General features: G+C 56.0%; 2 protein-coding genes across 5 annotated transcripts; both read right to left on the bottom strand.

Moving 5' to 3' along the window:
- Positions 1–3,091: 3,091 nt before the first annotated feature.
- Positions 3,092–3,814, bottom strand: olig1 (oligodendrocyte transcription factor 1). The gene has a single exon (XM_085921090.1). The coding sequence runs from the start codon at positions 3,812–3,814 to the stop codon at positions 3,092–3,094; it is 723 nt and encodes a 240-aa protein (XP_085777216.1).
- A 2,926-nt stretch (positions 3,815–6,740) lies between these two features.
- On the bottom strand, positions 6,741–15,019 carry olig2 (oligodendrocyte lineage transcription factor 2). 4 transcript variants are annotated; one of them, XM_085920378.1, is made up of 2 exons: positions 14,679–15,019; positions 6,741–7,711 (listed from the first exon to the last, which is right to left on the bottom strand). In XM_085920378.1, exon 2 carries the CDS (start codon positions 7,692–7,694, stop codon positions 6,876–6,878), a length of 819 nt encoding a protein of 272 aa, XP_085776504.1. In that variant the 5' UTR covers positions 7,695–7,711; positions 14,679–15,019; the 3' UTR covers positions 6,741–6,875. The 4 variants fall into 4 exon arrangements, with proteins under 4 accessions (XP_085776504.1, XP_085776506.1, XP_085776505.1 ...); XM_085920380.1 differs by having other exon boundaries at positions 6,741–7,705; XM_085920379.1 differs by lacking the exon at positions 14,679–15,019 and adding an exon at positions 8,842–8,980.
- Positions 15,020–15,288: the final 269 nt, after the last annotated feature.

The following is a 15,288-nucleotide window of genomic DNA, read 5'->3' as shown; positions in this document are numbered from 1 at the left end:
AACGCAAGAAAGATATTTGCTAATGAGGATGCACAAACTCACGAGACCTGCTCAGGTGTGCGGCGGTGGGCGGGAGTTTTCCCGGGGGGGGGGGGGGGGGGACTTGTGACAACGGCACATATGCGAGCGAGGTCACCTGACACATGCCGACATCAAGCCCGAGAGCGTTTGACATGCTGCGTGGCGCTGACAGCTGTTCTTCAGATTTGGCCCGTGCGGCGGGGGTCAAGTCGGAATAACAACCGCAGCTCAGTAACAAACGCCAGCGTGCGCCCGCACGCGCACACGCGCACGGTGACGGCACGCTGGCCGCACAAGTCTCTCTTTGTCGTTTTGTGTGGCGCAGCTGGACGTGCTGACTGGCACCGGTTTGGGGGGGGGGGGGGGGGGGGGTCGTCTGCATGATGCAAGCCCAATGACATCACGCAACGTGGCGTCGGCCAGCATCCTCGTGCACTTTGGCCCTTTGCTTCGTGCAAACAAAGAGCGCACAACGCACAGTCGCCATTGAAGTCAAGGCCAAAAGGCAGCACGGGTTGAGCGTGCCATTGTCTCTCACGCTAATTGCGTGCGAATGTCAGCGCGAGCGAGGCGACTGGCTAAATGAGCCGCTGGGAGCGTCGTTGCCTCATTAAAGGATACGGTGACGAGCGCGTGCACCCTCCTGAGGGAAATTAGCCATCAAAGCCCCCGATGCCGGGCCGCGCCCGCTCCCGGCAGGCCTCGGGACAGCTAATTGCTCGGCGGCCTGAAGGAAGCGGACGCTCGTTTTGCGCACCAGCCAAAGCAGGACGGAGCGGGCCCGTCGGCATCCAGACGCCGGCAGATGCTAGCGGCGGCGCCGTCAATGCGCAATGAGCGCCTTTGACAGCCAGACGCTCTGCGCTGACCTTTGTCTCTGGCGTGCCCGGGCAAAATGGCAGTTGGTGCCCCGGCAAGGTCAAAGAAGTAAGCAAAGAAAATAAAAAGACAAATGCATCCAAAAGGAGAGCGGAACACGCTCGTGATCGATAGCGCCGAGTGCCCCCGACTCGCGTCCCGGCGCGGCGCGCTAGTCCCGCGTGGCCGCGTTGACCTTGTTTGCGTCAAAAGCCGGGCGGGCGTGAGGCCTCCTTGAGGAGCCGGCGCCGCTCCAGATGGTCCGGCTCCGCTCATCGCCCTCCTGATTAAACACCGGCGACGGCATTAGGCCAGCCTCGGCGCCGACGTGTCGCGCAGCGTGAGCGCGACAAGACTCCCGGAAGGACGACAGCGGCTCGCTAAACGCACGTCTGTTTGGGCCTGCGGGGGGCCGCCGACCGGTCGGGGGTGGGGGTAGGAGACAAAAGCAGACCCTCACAAAAACAACGCCACAAGTTTGGAGCAGAGCGGCAAACTTTATTGAGACACAAAAGCACAATTGCGGCCATGGCGTCGTATCTCATTGGGAGCCAAGGTGCACTTTTTTAGCCCGCCCGCGTGTTAACTTGGTAGGCCGCTCACGTGCGCGCCCGCCCGTCGCCAACAGGGCCCTGAGCCGTGCACGCCAGCGAGCGAGCGGGCGGGCGGGCGGGCGGCGGTCCAAGAAGCAAAGACGCTCGGGAAGACTTTGACACATGCTAATGTATGCTAACGAGGAGCCGCCACGGCACCTGCGCACACGCACACACGGTCCATGACATCACGGCAAAAGAACGCACGGCGTCGTCTTCCAACGTTGACCCGCCCTCGTGTTCCCGAAGGACGCGCTCGCGCACACACGCTCGCGTAATGCCCTTGGCTTGACGTGTTGACTTTTTGCTGGTCAGCAAAGAGACCACCGGACAGGTATTGTGTGTGTACGTGTGTAAGTGTGTGAGGGACGGGGGGCTTCGGGACGCACATTGAAGTCTTGTGGCTCCGGTCCAGACCTCACACACATGCATACACGTTTGCCCTTGACTTGAGTGTGTGTGTGTGTGTGTGTGTGTGTGTGTGTGTGTGTGTGTGTGTGTGTGTGTGTGTGTGTGTGAGCAGATGGATGGGTCAGATGGGTCCAGAAGCAAAAGCGTGTTTGTGTGCTTTACTGATGCACAGCCTAAAAAAAAAATGAAGGAAAACACACGCACACACACACACACACACACACACACACACACACACACACACACACACACACACATTCAAACATCACGTGCACAGCATGCACATGCACCATTTTGAACTTTGACTTTGCCCTTGACTTTTCTATGGAGCGTGTGTGAAGCCCGCATCATGGCTCACTATCGTGACGTCATCGCGTGCCGTGACGTCATGATGCAACTTCGCGATGATATTTGAACGCCTTGCAGCTTTTGCTTTCCTTTCTCGACTGTCTTTAAATGTTTTATGAGTGTATCCCTTTTGCTCATTTTCATTTCTCGATCGATCGACGCTCTTGTTTGCGTTTCTATTTGATGGTGCGACATTTTTGCGGCTTCGAAATATGCGTCGATTTGAGCAGAGGGCATTTGCTGTGGAAAGATTTCACTTCGTGCGTGTGTGCGCGCGAGATGAGTTAAAGTGGCAAGACAAAGCGCGAGCAGACCCCCGCGACGCTGCAACAATGAGAGCAGCCGGCAGTAGAAAGCGACACCCTCTTAGGGGGGGGGGGGGGGCTCTCAAGATGAGGGGGGGGATAAAAGGTAGGCAAGTGGAGCAAGTCACAAGGTAACTAATCCCGCACGAAGCAGCTTTATGCAAATGCACGTTACATGACGGAGCGTCCGATCGCCCCCTCGTCCTTATTTGCCATAATCTGTCCTAATTGCGTGCAGCGCCTCCTTTGTGCGCCTCACGCTCGCAGCGGCCTTAATCCCCACCAAGTGCTCGTCGGGATGGCCAGCCTTCTTTTTCTCACTTTTTCTGTCCGTTTGAACGCGTTGTCACACACACAGAGCGAGAGAGCAAAGAATCAAAAGGCGTCATCATTACAACACTGGTCTTTTCATGCTGGGGGGTCGGGCGGGCCCTCCGAGTTGGAGCGGGCCAAAGACCACGCCCGCCCCAAAGTTTCCCCTTCAGAGGTCGCCTCAACACAATTCCTCACCATCTTCATTCCTTGGTTCTTTTGTGGGCGGGCGACTGGCGAGCGTCACTTGGGGAACCTGGCGGGCGGGGCCGGATGAACAAACCTGGGCAGCCCGCAGGCCACGCACGGGCAGGGGGGCAAGCACGATCCCAGGGGAGGCCCCAAGCCCCACTGCGCGGGGGTCAGCGGGCTTTCCGGGGGCCCGGGGGACAGCGGGGGGGGACACTTGAGGACGGCGGGCAGAGGGGGCGAGGCTCTCGAGCCCGCGAAGGGCTCCCGGGCAAGGAGTAGCCGCCCGGGGCCCGAGACCAGGGGCCAACCTCCGGTCAGCAGCAGCCGGGGGCCGGGCCCCGACCCCGCCCCGAGCTCGCCCAGGAGCCGACGCATCTCCTGCAGCGACGAGCCCAAGAGCAGGATGTAGTTGCGCGCCAGCACCAGCGTGGAGATCTTGGAGAGCCGGCGTCCGGGAGAGGCGCCCGCCAGGCGAGGAGGCACCGAGGAGGGGGCGGAGGAGGCGTAGGGGACCATGACCTCCCTCAGGGCGTCCATGGCCACATTGAGGTCCTGCATCCTCTTCCTCTCGCGGCTGTTGATCTTCCTGCGCAGCTCCTGCTGCTCCTTGGCGCTTAGTTCCCGGCCCGCCTTGGAGGAGCCCCCTCTGGCGGAAGCCCCCGTTGGCGTGCGGAGGCGGGAGGCCAACGCAGAGGGGCCGGAGGTCAGGTCCTGCGCCGGGGCGCGGTGGGCTTCCGGGGGGGCTCGTAGCCTGGAGTCGCTCAAAACGTTCATCTTCGGCAAAGAAGAGCCAAGAGAAGAGCGAAGAGAAGGGCTGGCTGTCTGTGGCGATGGGGCCACGACGACCGCTTGGTTGGATGGTTGCTTGGTTGGTTGGGTGCTCCTCCCCAGGACCTTCTGGCTCCTTCGTGAGGACTCTGAAAGTGATCCCCCTTTCACGTGCTGGAAAGTCTGCTAAATGACCCCACCCCTCGTTCCTGACAAGCGCTGCACCGCGCCCCCCCCCCCTCCCCAGGGCAACCAACAAACTGCCATTCAGCACTTCCTCCATGCAGGGCACTCCCAACACACACAAAGACGGACGCACGCGCGCACGCACGCACGCGCACACACTGGTTGAGGACCAGCTCAGGTGAAACTTGACATGCAGGCTCGGCCAACAACAACTGTCCTCGGCACGCACGCGGCCCATCTCGAAAAGAGACGTTGACACAAGCCGCCTCCATCCCACGCTCTCCGCCCCCGCCGTGCGTGCGTGCATGCGCGCGACGGACGGGGACTGCAAGGTCCGACTCCAAACACAAGGCGGCTTGTCTACGACGCAAGGACGAGCGGCCAGCACAGGAAGGGACGCCACCTGTGTGCCCGCGTGTGGGACATAGAGTGCGTGTGTGTGCGCGGGCGGGCGGACAATGAATGTGAACGAGGCGGGACGTTAACGTTGGATCCGGCGGGCGGACGGACGGACGGACGGAAAAAGGGAACACCTGCTTGCAATGGCTTCAAATAAAGAAGCCGGTGTCCCTCAGCCGCCCAGCTTCCAGGCACCCGGCACAGGAAAGACTGAAGGCTTTATGGGGGGCGCACGCAGCAGCATCTATTTGGACCAGCAGCACGTGTGCACCTGCTCGCTAAAAGACACGACTGTCCCAGCTTTTCCCGTCGTCCCGTGGGAGGCAGGAAGAGAGCGGCCCATGGAAGCCATCCTTGCTCAGCACGCGCCACAATTGCTCTGTGCACGCACGCACGCACGCACGCACCGAGAGCGGGCGGATCTTCAGTCGAAAACAAAGACAAAAAAGGGCTGACGTCTTTGCTTTTAGATGCGTTTGTGGTTTTTTCAGACCTCCCGCGCCATTTTTTTTAAAATGAGGATAAACGAAGAGCAACTCGGCGCACGAACGACACGTCACAGAAAATCAACAAATTGGATTGGACGCTTGGTTTTGATCCGAGGCCCGATGTAGTGAAGGCCGCGCTGCATGCGCCCTGTCTCCGGAGTGGCAGAGCTATTGAGCCGGCCGACCGCAGCTAAATGTCGGTCGGTCGGGGTGAAATTTATTTACTGATTTATTTTCATTTGAATCGTCGTGCGAGCGCGCGCACAACCATTTGCACTCCGACCACAACCAAGTCAGCCGAACTTTGCCCTGCACCATGCATCAGTGACGACGTTCATTAACTCCGAATGGGTTCTGTGCACAAGCCTTGTCGAATCACTTGCCACAAGAGGAGAAGGCGTTCAAGACATCGTACTCACCGAAGACGCTTCTTGTTTGTAGCCCAACTTGATTTTCTTTGCGAGCGTGCAGCCACCAAGTGAGCTGGCAGCCAAAGTGGCAAATAAATCCTTCAGCGCGCTCCGACTTGACTTGGCTTTTCTTTGCCCTTGTGTTCTTTTCGCCAAGGAATAATCGCATGCAGCCGTGTGGAGTCGTCGCTTTGCAACGCCACGCGAGTCGCAAGCAACCAACCGGAGGGAGGACGCGAAGCACTGAGCAAACCGGAAGAAGGCCCTCCTCGAATCTGGAAGCGATTCTTCAAAGAGTCCATCAAGAAATCAAATGTATCGTGCAGCTTCGGAGATCTCACCTGTGCACGGTTGAAGTAAATTGCGTGTGTGTTTCCTTTCTATCAAACGAGAAGGACTGACGGCAGGCAGGCAGGCGGGCAGGCGGGCAGGCGGCATGGCATCGCATGGCATCGCATGGCATCGCATGGCATCGCATGGCATCGCATGGCATCGCATGGCATCGCATGGCATCGCATGGCATCGCATGGCATCGCATGGCATCGCATGGCATCGCATGGCATCGCATCGCTGAAAAGGCCGCAAGTGACAAAAGTGACACGAAGAAGCCAACTCAGAACCTAGTGAAAGAATTGGGTCTTTTTTTTTTATTTGGTTTTTATTTGCGATTGTGACTGGCTTCTAATTTGGACACGTTGAGGTGGCAAGAATTTAACAAAAGCGTGCTGAAATCGCACGTTGAGAGCTTTTATTTACTTCTTCCTATTTTGAAAGGAACATACTGCAATACCATCGTGCGGCAATGTTGAAAAAACACATTTCTATTACTATACCATATTATTATTATTATTATTAATTGTATGATAATAATAATAATTATTATAATGATTCCATTGAGCGTTATCCTTAGTATTATTACTACTTTTGTTATTTTTGCTGTTATTTGATCCATATGATTATTTGACAATCTTGACTTCATGAGGATTTTACGAACATCATTCAATTTCGTCTCGGAGTTCTTGTAAATGCAACAACAAGGATTTTGCCACACTACGCGGAATGAGAAGGCGTTCCAATTGGATGAAACGAGAGCGAACCACGCGTGCACGCATAGCAGCATTGCACGCCTGCCGTTGACGTGCGTGGAAATACTCATTTGCCAAAAACAAAGCCAAGTTTTTTTTTGTTCACCTGACGCGATGAAGAAAAAGGCGAGGACCGATCATTAATGTGTCAAATTGTTGCAAACTGAACTGACAATGTCAAGTTGATAAATGTGGCGGAAATGTAGCTTTTCGAGAATTGTTTTGGCACACACACACACACACACACACACACGTACACACACACACACACACACACACACATACACACACACACACACACACACACACACACATTTGCTCCGAAACCAACAAAGTCGACATGAAGGCCAGTCTGTTTGCAGGCTTTATTTTCCTTGAGTGGAGTCACATGAATATGTCAATAAATATTCGCACAAGTATTCACAAAGGAAAAGAGGGAGCGCGTGCGCGTATGCTGTACAACTATTTACATCAAGTCAGTTTTCCCACGTGCGCGCCTTCACTTGTTGCCGTCCACCCCGTGCAGGCGCGGCACCGCGCTGCACATGCTGCACGGGCACGGCATCCCGGCGGCGGCCACCCCCCAGTGCTGGTAAGCGGGCGGCGGGGCCTTGAGGAGTCCGTGCGGGGCCCTGGCGGAAGGAGGCGGCGGCGCCAGCAGCGGGTGGTGCGCGCCGTGCGGCGGCCCAGTCGCCTGCTGCAGGGACACCGGGTGCGCGTGCGCTAAGGAAGCGTGGTGCGCGGCGGCAGCGGCGGCGGCGGCGGCGGCGGCTCCCGCTCCCGCAGTCGCCACCGGCCCCGGCCCGGCTCCCGCGCCGCCGCCGTAAATATCAGCCAGCAGCCGCTTCATCTCGTCCAGCGAGGAGCTGAGCATGAGGATGTAGTTCCTGGCCAGCAGCAAGGTGGCGATCTTGGAGAGCTTGCGCACGGACGGCCCGTGCGCGTAGGGCATGACCTCGCGGAGGCCGTCCATGGCCACGTTCAGGTCGTGCATGCGCTTGCGCTCGCGGCTGTTGATCTTCAGTCGGATGGACTGCAGCTCGTGCTCCGACAGCAGCTTGCGCTCGGCCTTCTTGGAGGCCGCGCGCGCCGCCGCCGAAAGCCCGTCCGCCTCGTCCGCGTCGTCGTCGTCGTCGTCCTCGTCGTCGTCGTCATGGCAGCGGAGCCGGTGGTGTCGGGGAGGCGGCCCCCCCGTGGGCGAGTCGCCCTGCGTGGATGACACGGTGCCCGGGAAGCCGTGCGCGGAACGGCGCAGCGTGGACAGGTAGGCGGCGTCCGCTTCCGGCGACGACGACACGCGGCTCGCGTCCGACTCCATCCTGCGCGCACCTGCACCTGGCCAAACAGCACATGACGTCCGTCACAAAGATGCACACTCGTCGATGTGCAGAAAATGTTGCGCAAGCCATCGATGATTTCTCCAGCTTATGTATTTTATTATTGTTCATAACAAACTCAAAAGAGCTTTTTGTTTTTGGTGCTCATCTGGTTTTGAAATGTGGCAACGGATGACGACGCCACGCTGTTCGTTGCATGCGTGCACTTTATTAAGTTTTACAAGAGGACAACAAGTTTCAACCAATTAGAAATTCATCTCCAACAGAAAACATTTGATCCGCTTTCCGATCGACGCCAGTTGCGAAAAAAACAAGCAAGCAAGCGAGTTGTCACGCAAGCGCGCGCGCCCGATGCATCTCTCTCGTGGTACGCGCAACACGACGCCGACTTGAACTCGTGTCAGCGTTGCCCAAGCAATTTGCTTATTTACTTATAAAACGTTTCTTACAGCCTTCTAACGGCGTAAAAAAATAAACTGACCCAGGAAGGTTTGGCAATTTAAAAAAAAAATGGTTGAGTTGTTTTGTATCCAAAAAACGGCTCTCGTCTTGTGTAAGAAAAATGGACCGAGCCAGGAAGGTTTTGCAAAAAGAAAAAAAAGAAAAACATTTTTGGAGTTGTTTTGTACCCAATGATCGTCTCGTCTAGCGTAAAAAAAAATGGACTGAGTCAAGAAGGTTTTGTATAAAAATTTCAGTTGTTTTGTAGCCAAAAAACGGCTCGTGCAAAACAACCCTATAGGAAGCTTCTTGAACCCTCATTTTGGAGCCAGAGTCTACAATGTAAGATTCATAAGGAAATGATATTTTGCTGACGGCATCATGCGTGCTTTGTGCGCGCATCCATCCGCACTTTGGATGCAGACGAGAGTTGATTTGCATGGGGATTGCAGCGGATCTAGTCACGCGAGCAACAAAATGTCAACATAGTCGCTACTTTTTTTGTGAGGCTCCTGCATGCGGCTGTGGGCGACCATGTAACGCGTGCACGTTTGGCAATCCGAGTTGGTTGCAGCGCCACGCACGGCAAACATAGACTACATTCATAGGCCGAGGCCGAGGCCGGCCGGCTGGCCACGGCCAGCGGGCGGGCGGGCGGCCAGAGGGCCAAACGTCGCTCAAACCTACCGTCACTTGTTTTGGGGCCAAGTTCCCAAAAAGATCCAAAAGGGCAAAATGAGGCGCAAAATCCGATTGACGTGACGTGACGTGACGTGACGTCGTCTACGCTGGACGTGGACCACGTGGACGACGTCCTTCCACGCGCTGGGGCTGCCGCACCAGTGGCGCGCCGCCGGGGCTTGGCGCCTTTTATACAAGGGGGGGCGAACAACACTCGCCACTCACTGTGTTCCTACAATCAAGTGCCTTGAGGAAAGGCGGGGCTTGTTAAGAGAAACGCAAAGTGTACGAAGACACGAAAAGGAGGACGACGACGAAGAGGCGCAGGAGGAGGAGCAAAAGGAGGAGCAAGAGGAGCTCCCAGCAGGAGGAGGTGGGCCTTTTGCCGCCTAGCTTTCAGGTTTGTGGCTGTCATCAATTGGACGTCGTCTTCTATAAGGCCAATTATTTGATGCATCGCGTTTTCTTGCTGCTTGGGGAAGGTCCTCCTCCTCCTTCATTGACGAGGAGGACCTCGCTCGCTCGCCTCGTTGTCGCCATGCATGACTGCAAAAATAAATGGAGATGTTCCACAAGTCTTCGCTAGTAGCGTGCCTGAAGGGATTTCTTAAAGAACAAACTCACTCGCGAAGAGTGACGCGCGCGCATCTTCATTCCCGTGCATTTTGCGTCCACTTGTGAGGGTGCGCTGCGCTGCGCTGCGCTCGTGTGCAGCGCCCTCTTGGGGCTACCTTCATACTTGCACGTCGCGCCACGGCCTTTGCAACGGAGGGAGGCCTTCGGGCTTTATCTTGCCAACGTCATCACGCTTTCTCATTTTTTGCATTTAGTTCAACTTGCCATCGAGTCAAGATTCAGGTCTGGCACCTTGGTTTGGGTCTAGGGCTCGCCATGAGCTGAGTCGAAGGTTTCGCTCCCGGTTTCAAGTCCGAGGTTTTCGTCCCTTATCTGGGGTGCAGACCCTCATATAAGTCAAGTTGGACCTTTGGGTGGGTGGATGGATGGATGGATGGGCCGCTCCCGTTGCCCAGAAAGGGAAGACGCACGACCAAAAGGGAATCTGCCTCTTTGCTTTCTTGCCCGTCCTCCCGGCGACGGCGCTGGAAAACCATACGCCGGCTCTTTAGAGTCCGGGACGGCGGCGGGGGGCAGCGGCGGCTTTGTGAGGACGGCGACTATTAGGAGCTAATTAAGTGGCAGGCAGGGCCCGGACGGCTTCCCGTGCCAATGGGGAGCTTACAAGCTCTTTGGATGGACGGCCTGACAAATTGAATGGCGCTGGCTGGGCTAGCTCGCCCCATTCTTCACGCCGCCACAGAAAGAGAGGATTTGCGCCGCTGGGTGGGATAAGGGAGGGGAGGACAGGGGGCTGAGCTGAGGAGGATCGGGGGGGGGCCCACTTTGTTCCTCGGCGCTCCTCGCCTCAATTCAACAGGCAGAGATTTGCTTTCGCCAAATGCTACAAATGTTTCGACAACCTGGTCTCTGATCCTACGGGGTCACGGGGGCGGGCGGGCGTGGGGGGGGGGGCACATACAAAGCAGCGTGGGCATGAATACATTCACGCGGCTATTCAAGGCCTGAAAGAACCCGCATGCTAACGGAGAGGCGCTAATCCCGTTTCACATCGTTGCCGCTCGCAAGTTCATGCGGCGACGCGCTCGCTCACTCACTCACAAAACACACACGTGCATGTACAAGCACGCGGGAAAGCATTTGACCAGGATGGCGCCGCCATCCATTGAGGTCAATCATGGGCAACGGAGGAGAAATATTAAAGCATGACAACTCGGAGGAGGCGGACCTATCCCGGCTGCCGACCCGCCTCGTCGGACGCCGATCTGCCTCCCTCCGTCCCACGCTGGGTCCGATACCGAGCTTAACCGGCCCGTGGGAGCAGCGGCTGCATTTTTTTCTTTGGCAGAAAGGCCGTTGTTGTCAAGGGTAGGTTGAGCGCCAAAGGGGTTCACATCATCGGCCCATTGAGGCCGGCCCCTCCCCTGTTGTAAAACAAGTTCCCGTGGACCCGCCTGAACACAGGGGGGCCCCGCAGGAAACATACCACCCAAAGTGCTGCCCCCCCCCCCCCCCCCACTCGCTCAGGAGGCAGGGCCGGCATCGGTGGCCAGCAACAGGTGGGGTTAATGAGACTGGGGTGGGGGGGTGGGGGTCCTGTAAAGGGGCGGTCCCGCCTGTTTCCGCTAATGGCAAGATTGATGGACGGAGACAGCGAGACAAAACCGGGGGGCGGTGATGAAATGTAGAGGGGCGGCGGTGTAGGGGGGCGTCCTGAATGGCGTCTCGGCCTACGGCGGAGTCACACGGACGCGTTTGGCGCCTCCTGGGGGGCTAATTAGCAGGGAGGTCTTAGCGACAAGGCTGCAGAGAAAGGCCACAGGATGCCGGGTGAGTGCGGGTCAGCGATGACCACCTACTAGGAGACCCCCCCCACCCACCACCACCACTGTAAAAAAAAAAAAAAAAAAAAAGCCGTGATTTAGAGGCCTGCCGTCTTGTCGCCATTCCTCACCTCTGCTGCCCGCAGACAATTGACTGGAGGACCTGACTTGTGTTGTGGTGGTGGGGGGGCCTGGAGGGGGGTCCTCCAAGTCTGGAGCACTCTGAAGTGGAAGCGCACACACCACAAAAGACACTTGTTGTTCCTAATTAAAGGTCCACTGCTCGCTTTCACCTGCACACGCTGGCTACGTGGCAGCTGTTGCCAATATGCGTCTCCAGCCAGCCAGCCGACCAGCCAGCCGACCGGCCAGCCAGCCGCCGGCCGGCCGGCCAGCCAGCCAGCCAGCCAGCCGGCCAGCCAGCCAGCCAGCCAGCCAGCCAGCCAGCCAGCCAGCCAGCCAGCCAGCCAGCCAGCCAGCCAGCCAGCCAGCCTCCTTCTACGTAGCTAAAAGTCTGTTTGTATTTGGCATGCGCACACATCTGCATTTCAGACCAAATTGGAGCCCATCTCGCGCTCCAAATATGAAGAATGCCAATGGTGATTTGTAGATGTCGCATGTCATGAAGCAAACAAGCACAGAAGCCACAAAACAATCAGCACCAATCATGTGCAAATTGGGGGGGCAAATCCAGACTGTGAAGAAATACGTAAATTGCTCCAAATAAGCTACAAAAGTGAATAATATGCTATGAATATAAAAAGGAGTGTCAAAGAATGCTATGAAGCAAACACTAAGTATTTGTATTGCCATTTGAATGATGGGCAAGGAAGGAAAAGGAGCCCCCAAACTTACTTCAAAATGGAACAAAATCAAGTAGGAAGAACTTGATTAGGCGTTAGCGGGCAAGCGCTAATAAGACAGGCAAGAGGGGTAGTGTCGCCCGCCTCTTCTAATGAGGCAGGCGGGGGGCTCGTGGGGCTGCCTGGCTGGTGTCGCCAGGTCCTAATGAGCACACGGACATTTGCTAAACTCCAATTATCTGCACCAGCACAGCGACACACTTGCTGCCTTGGCCTTCACCATACCCACATCGTGGGCCACGCCGCCACTGCCACATGAAGATGCGTGTGCTAATGCTAAACCACTGCTAAGCGATGACTCTCATCACAGCTCTACTTTCAAGGACAAAGGCAAAATTTTGCATTCAAACTGCCAAGCCGATAAAAGCACGCCACTCAGCTCATCTTCCATTGATAACGCCGCCGCCACCACCACCACCACCACCACCACCACCACCACCTCATCCCAAATCAAAGAGTTTTAACAGAGCATGGGATGAAATGCGCCGACTGTCCTTTTATGCTAACATGGCTATTGTGGAGCGCGAGGTCACGCGGGGTGCTTTGGCGCCGGGGTTGCCGTGGGGTCAAAGAGCAAGCAAAGGCAACGTTGTCAAAGTGGCCAATCTATGGCTAAGGGTTAAGACCAGCGGTTAGCGGGGCGAGCGTCGACGCTGGCAAAAGCCAACGGACGGACGCAAAGTCGGAGCTGGCCGCCAAAAAACGCTTTGTAGCATGAGGCTAACCAAGGAGGACAGCAAAAGCCTTGTCCTCACGACCACGGCTTTTGTTGTCGCTCGGCGTTATGTAGGTTAATACCCGGCCCACGCTCGGCACAGCCCGCGCTGACGACACTCCAAGTTTGCTCCCTCGGTGTCAGCGTGCAGGCCGCAACCAGGGCGAGACCGACGGCGAGACCGAGAAGCGGGCCATTGTGGCTCATTAATTAACGAGCTATGCTAAAACAAGATTAGCATATTCATGAGGGGGGGGGGGGGGCGGCCAGCCAGCTTTCACACACATTTTTTTGTGCGCGTCCAGTGCCGCTGTCGCCGATTGTGCGCGACAACATAACATAACCCCGTTTGTCCAACGCCCACCCCATTAACTCTCGGCGTGACGCACGTTACGCGCGCACAAACACACACACACACACACACGCCCCCATTTTCACAGTCCAGAGAACACGGCCCCGCGGATTAGCAGTAAATTGGTGGTGGCTACAAAGTGATTAGCATGTTGTGTTACATCTTTATTGTCCTGAACAATAAACACATACACACACACACACACAGGCGCACATGACAAGACAAGAAAAGCAGACGTTAAAATGATAATCAAAAGCAAGGACAACAAAGTCCTTTCTGAGAGAAAGCAACAGTTGACAGTTGAGCTTGCTCCCAAATCATCTTTGTGTACTTTGTTTTTTTGCGCGCAGTTGAAAATGACGCCAATGCCATACGTTTGTGGCAAAAAGTGTTTTCTGTCCAAAATTCTGTCATGACACAATTTGAGACTTTTGGACAGCGAGGGAGAAGGGAGACGGACAGCGCCGGCGCCTCATTTGGACGCTCGCTCCACTTGGTGGCGGCCCCCAACACAACCAGAGACCAGGCCAGGCCAGGCCAGGCCACCCTTCAACGCGCTCGTTAGCCACGTCCGTCTCACTTCCTGCGACCTGTCACTCACGCGCGCATGCGGTCATTTGTTGCGTGAGAAATGGCCCAAAAGTGCTGTCGCTTAACTTTGCTCTTAATTGAGACGTCTACTGGCCACCTGTCGGCCTCATTAGCATGCTAATGCTGCGCCATTGTTGTCGCGCTGACAGCGAGGACGTGGGGAGGGAGGGAGGGGGGAGCGGCGGAGGGGGACGGGAGGGGTCCAGCCCGCCTGGCCGAGCGAGCGAGCGAGCGAGGCGCTAACAAGGGCCCTCGCTCGGTTCCACCGAGGGAGACGCAAAGACATCGATCGGCCAAGGAGAGCGAGTTCTGAGAAAAGAGCAAGCCCACGCGACGCTTCCTGTGCGGCAAAACGTTCGAGAGGCGGACCCAAAGGTTTGCAGGCATTCTGGTGTGACCTGAAGACTGAAATGTTGCAGCGCCTAGCGTGGTTAAGGACCAAAGGTTGCTTACACTCTCTTTGTCCTGATACCATTTGGGGTCTATATGCTAGTTTGAGCACCCCCCCCCCCCCCCACACACACACACACACAAAAGTTGGAATTCTAGAGCAGGAGGGGTCTTCATGGAGTGGGAGCCAGCTAAGGTGGCACCGCCCCGCCACTTGTCGCACCCTCCAAGGCCTCCTGGATAACGCGTTGAGCAGGTAGTAGCCGGATTGACTACCATGGCCCCCTGACCCACTCTTGACCCCCCCCCCAGCCTGCTGACACATTGGAATGTTCCAAAAAGAGCTGCTCCTCTGGCCAGAACCAAAGTGTCCCCCCCCCCCCACACACACACACACACACACAAACACAGATCGGCACAATTGTCCAGACAGACTGTCCAAACCTTCAAAGACCCCCAAGACCGCTCATGTCATCATATACTGTACAATCAGAAAACTGCAAATAAGAAAAACAAAGGAACTCCTCACTCACACTTCACTTGGGTCAGAAGACGCTTGACGGCATCACCACGGACATGAAAGAGTTTGTGGGCCAACTTGACCGCTCAGGTCCGTGCTCTAGCATTTGACAACTTGTTTCAATGTGTGTCACTGATCTCCAATGAATGGCGTGGCACAGGTGGTCGCAAGCAACCACGAGATCCACTTCCTGCTCTGTGTGGAGCTGTCATCACGCTTCAACTCGAAGCTTCTTGGAGCCCAAAGCCAAAGAAATACTCAGTGGACAGACATACTGGATGTAGCATTAGGTTGGCTGGCGCAGCGTGAGCAGTTGAACTTCAGCTAGGACACGTCGGTGTGCTTGGGTGTTGTTTCCTCTTTCTAGGCTGCCATCTAGCGGACGCCAACCGTCGGTGCAACTAACAGTCAAACCGTAAGACTCGTCATGGTCATTTTGAATGAAAAACAGACCACATAAATGGTTGTAAATTGAATGATTTATATCATAAATATTAAACTGATCAATATTTTCTTTTTAAAAACAGGGCTACACGTGCTGTTTATAATGTACATACTGTATTCGAATTGAAGCAGACTTGAAAGAAAATGCAATTGTCATGAAGCAAAAGGTTTCCGCCGTG

This window comes from Syngnathus leptorhynchus, chromosome 9 (assembly GCF_054491065.1).
Source record: "Syngnathus leptorhynchus isolate UIUO chromosome 9, UIUO_Slep, whole genome shotgun sequence".
In the NCBI taxonomy this organism is placed as follows: domain Eukaryota; kingdom Metazoa; phylum Chordata; class Actinopteri; order Syngnathiformes; family Syngnathidae; genus Syngnathus; species Syngnathus leptorhynchus.
This window is presented reverse-complemented; position numbering and strand designations above follow the sequence as displayed.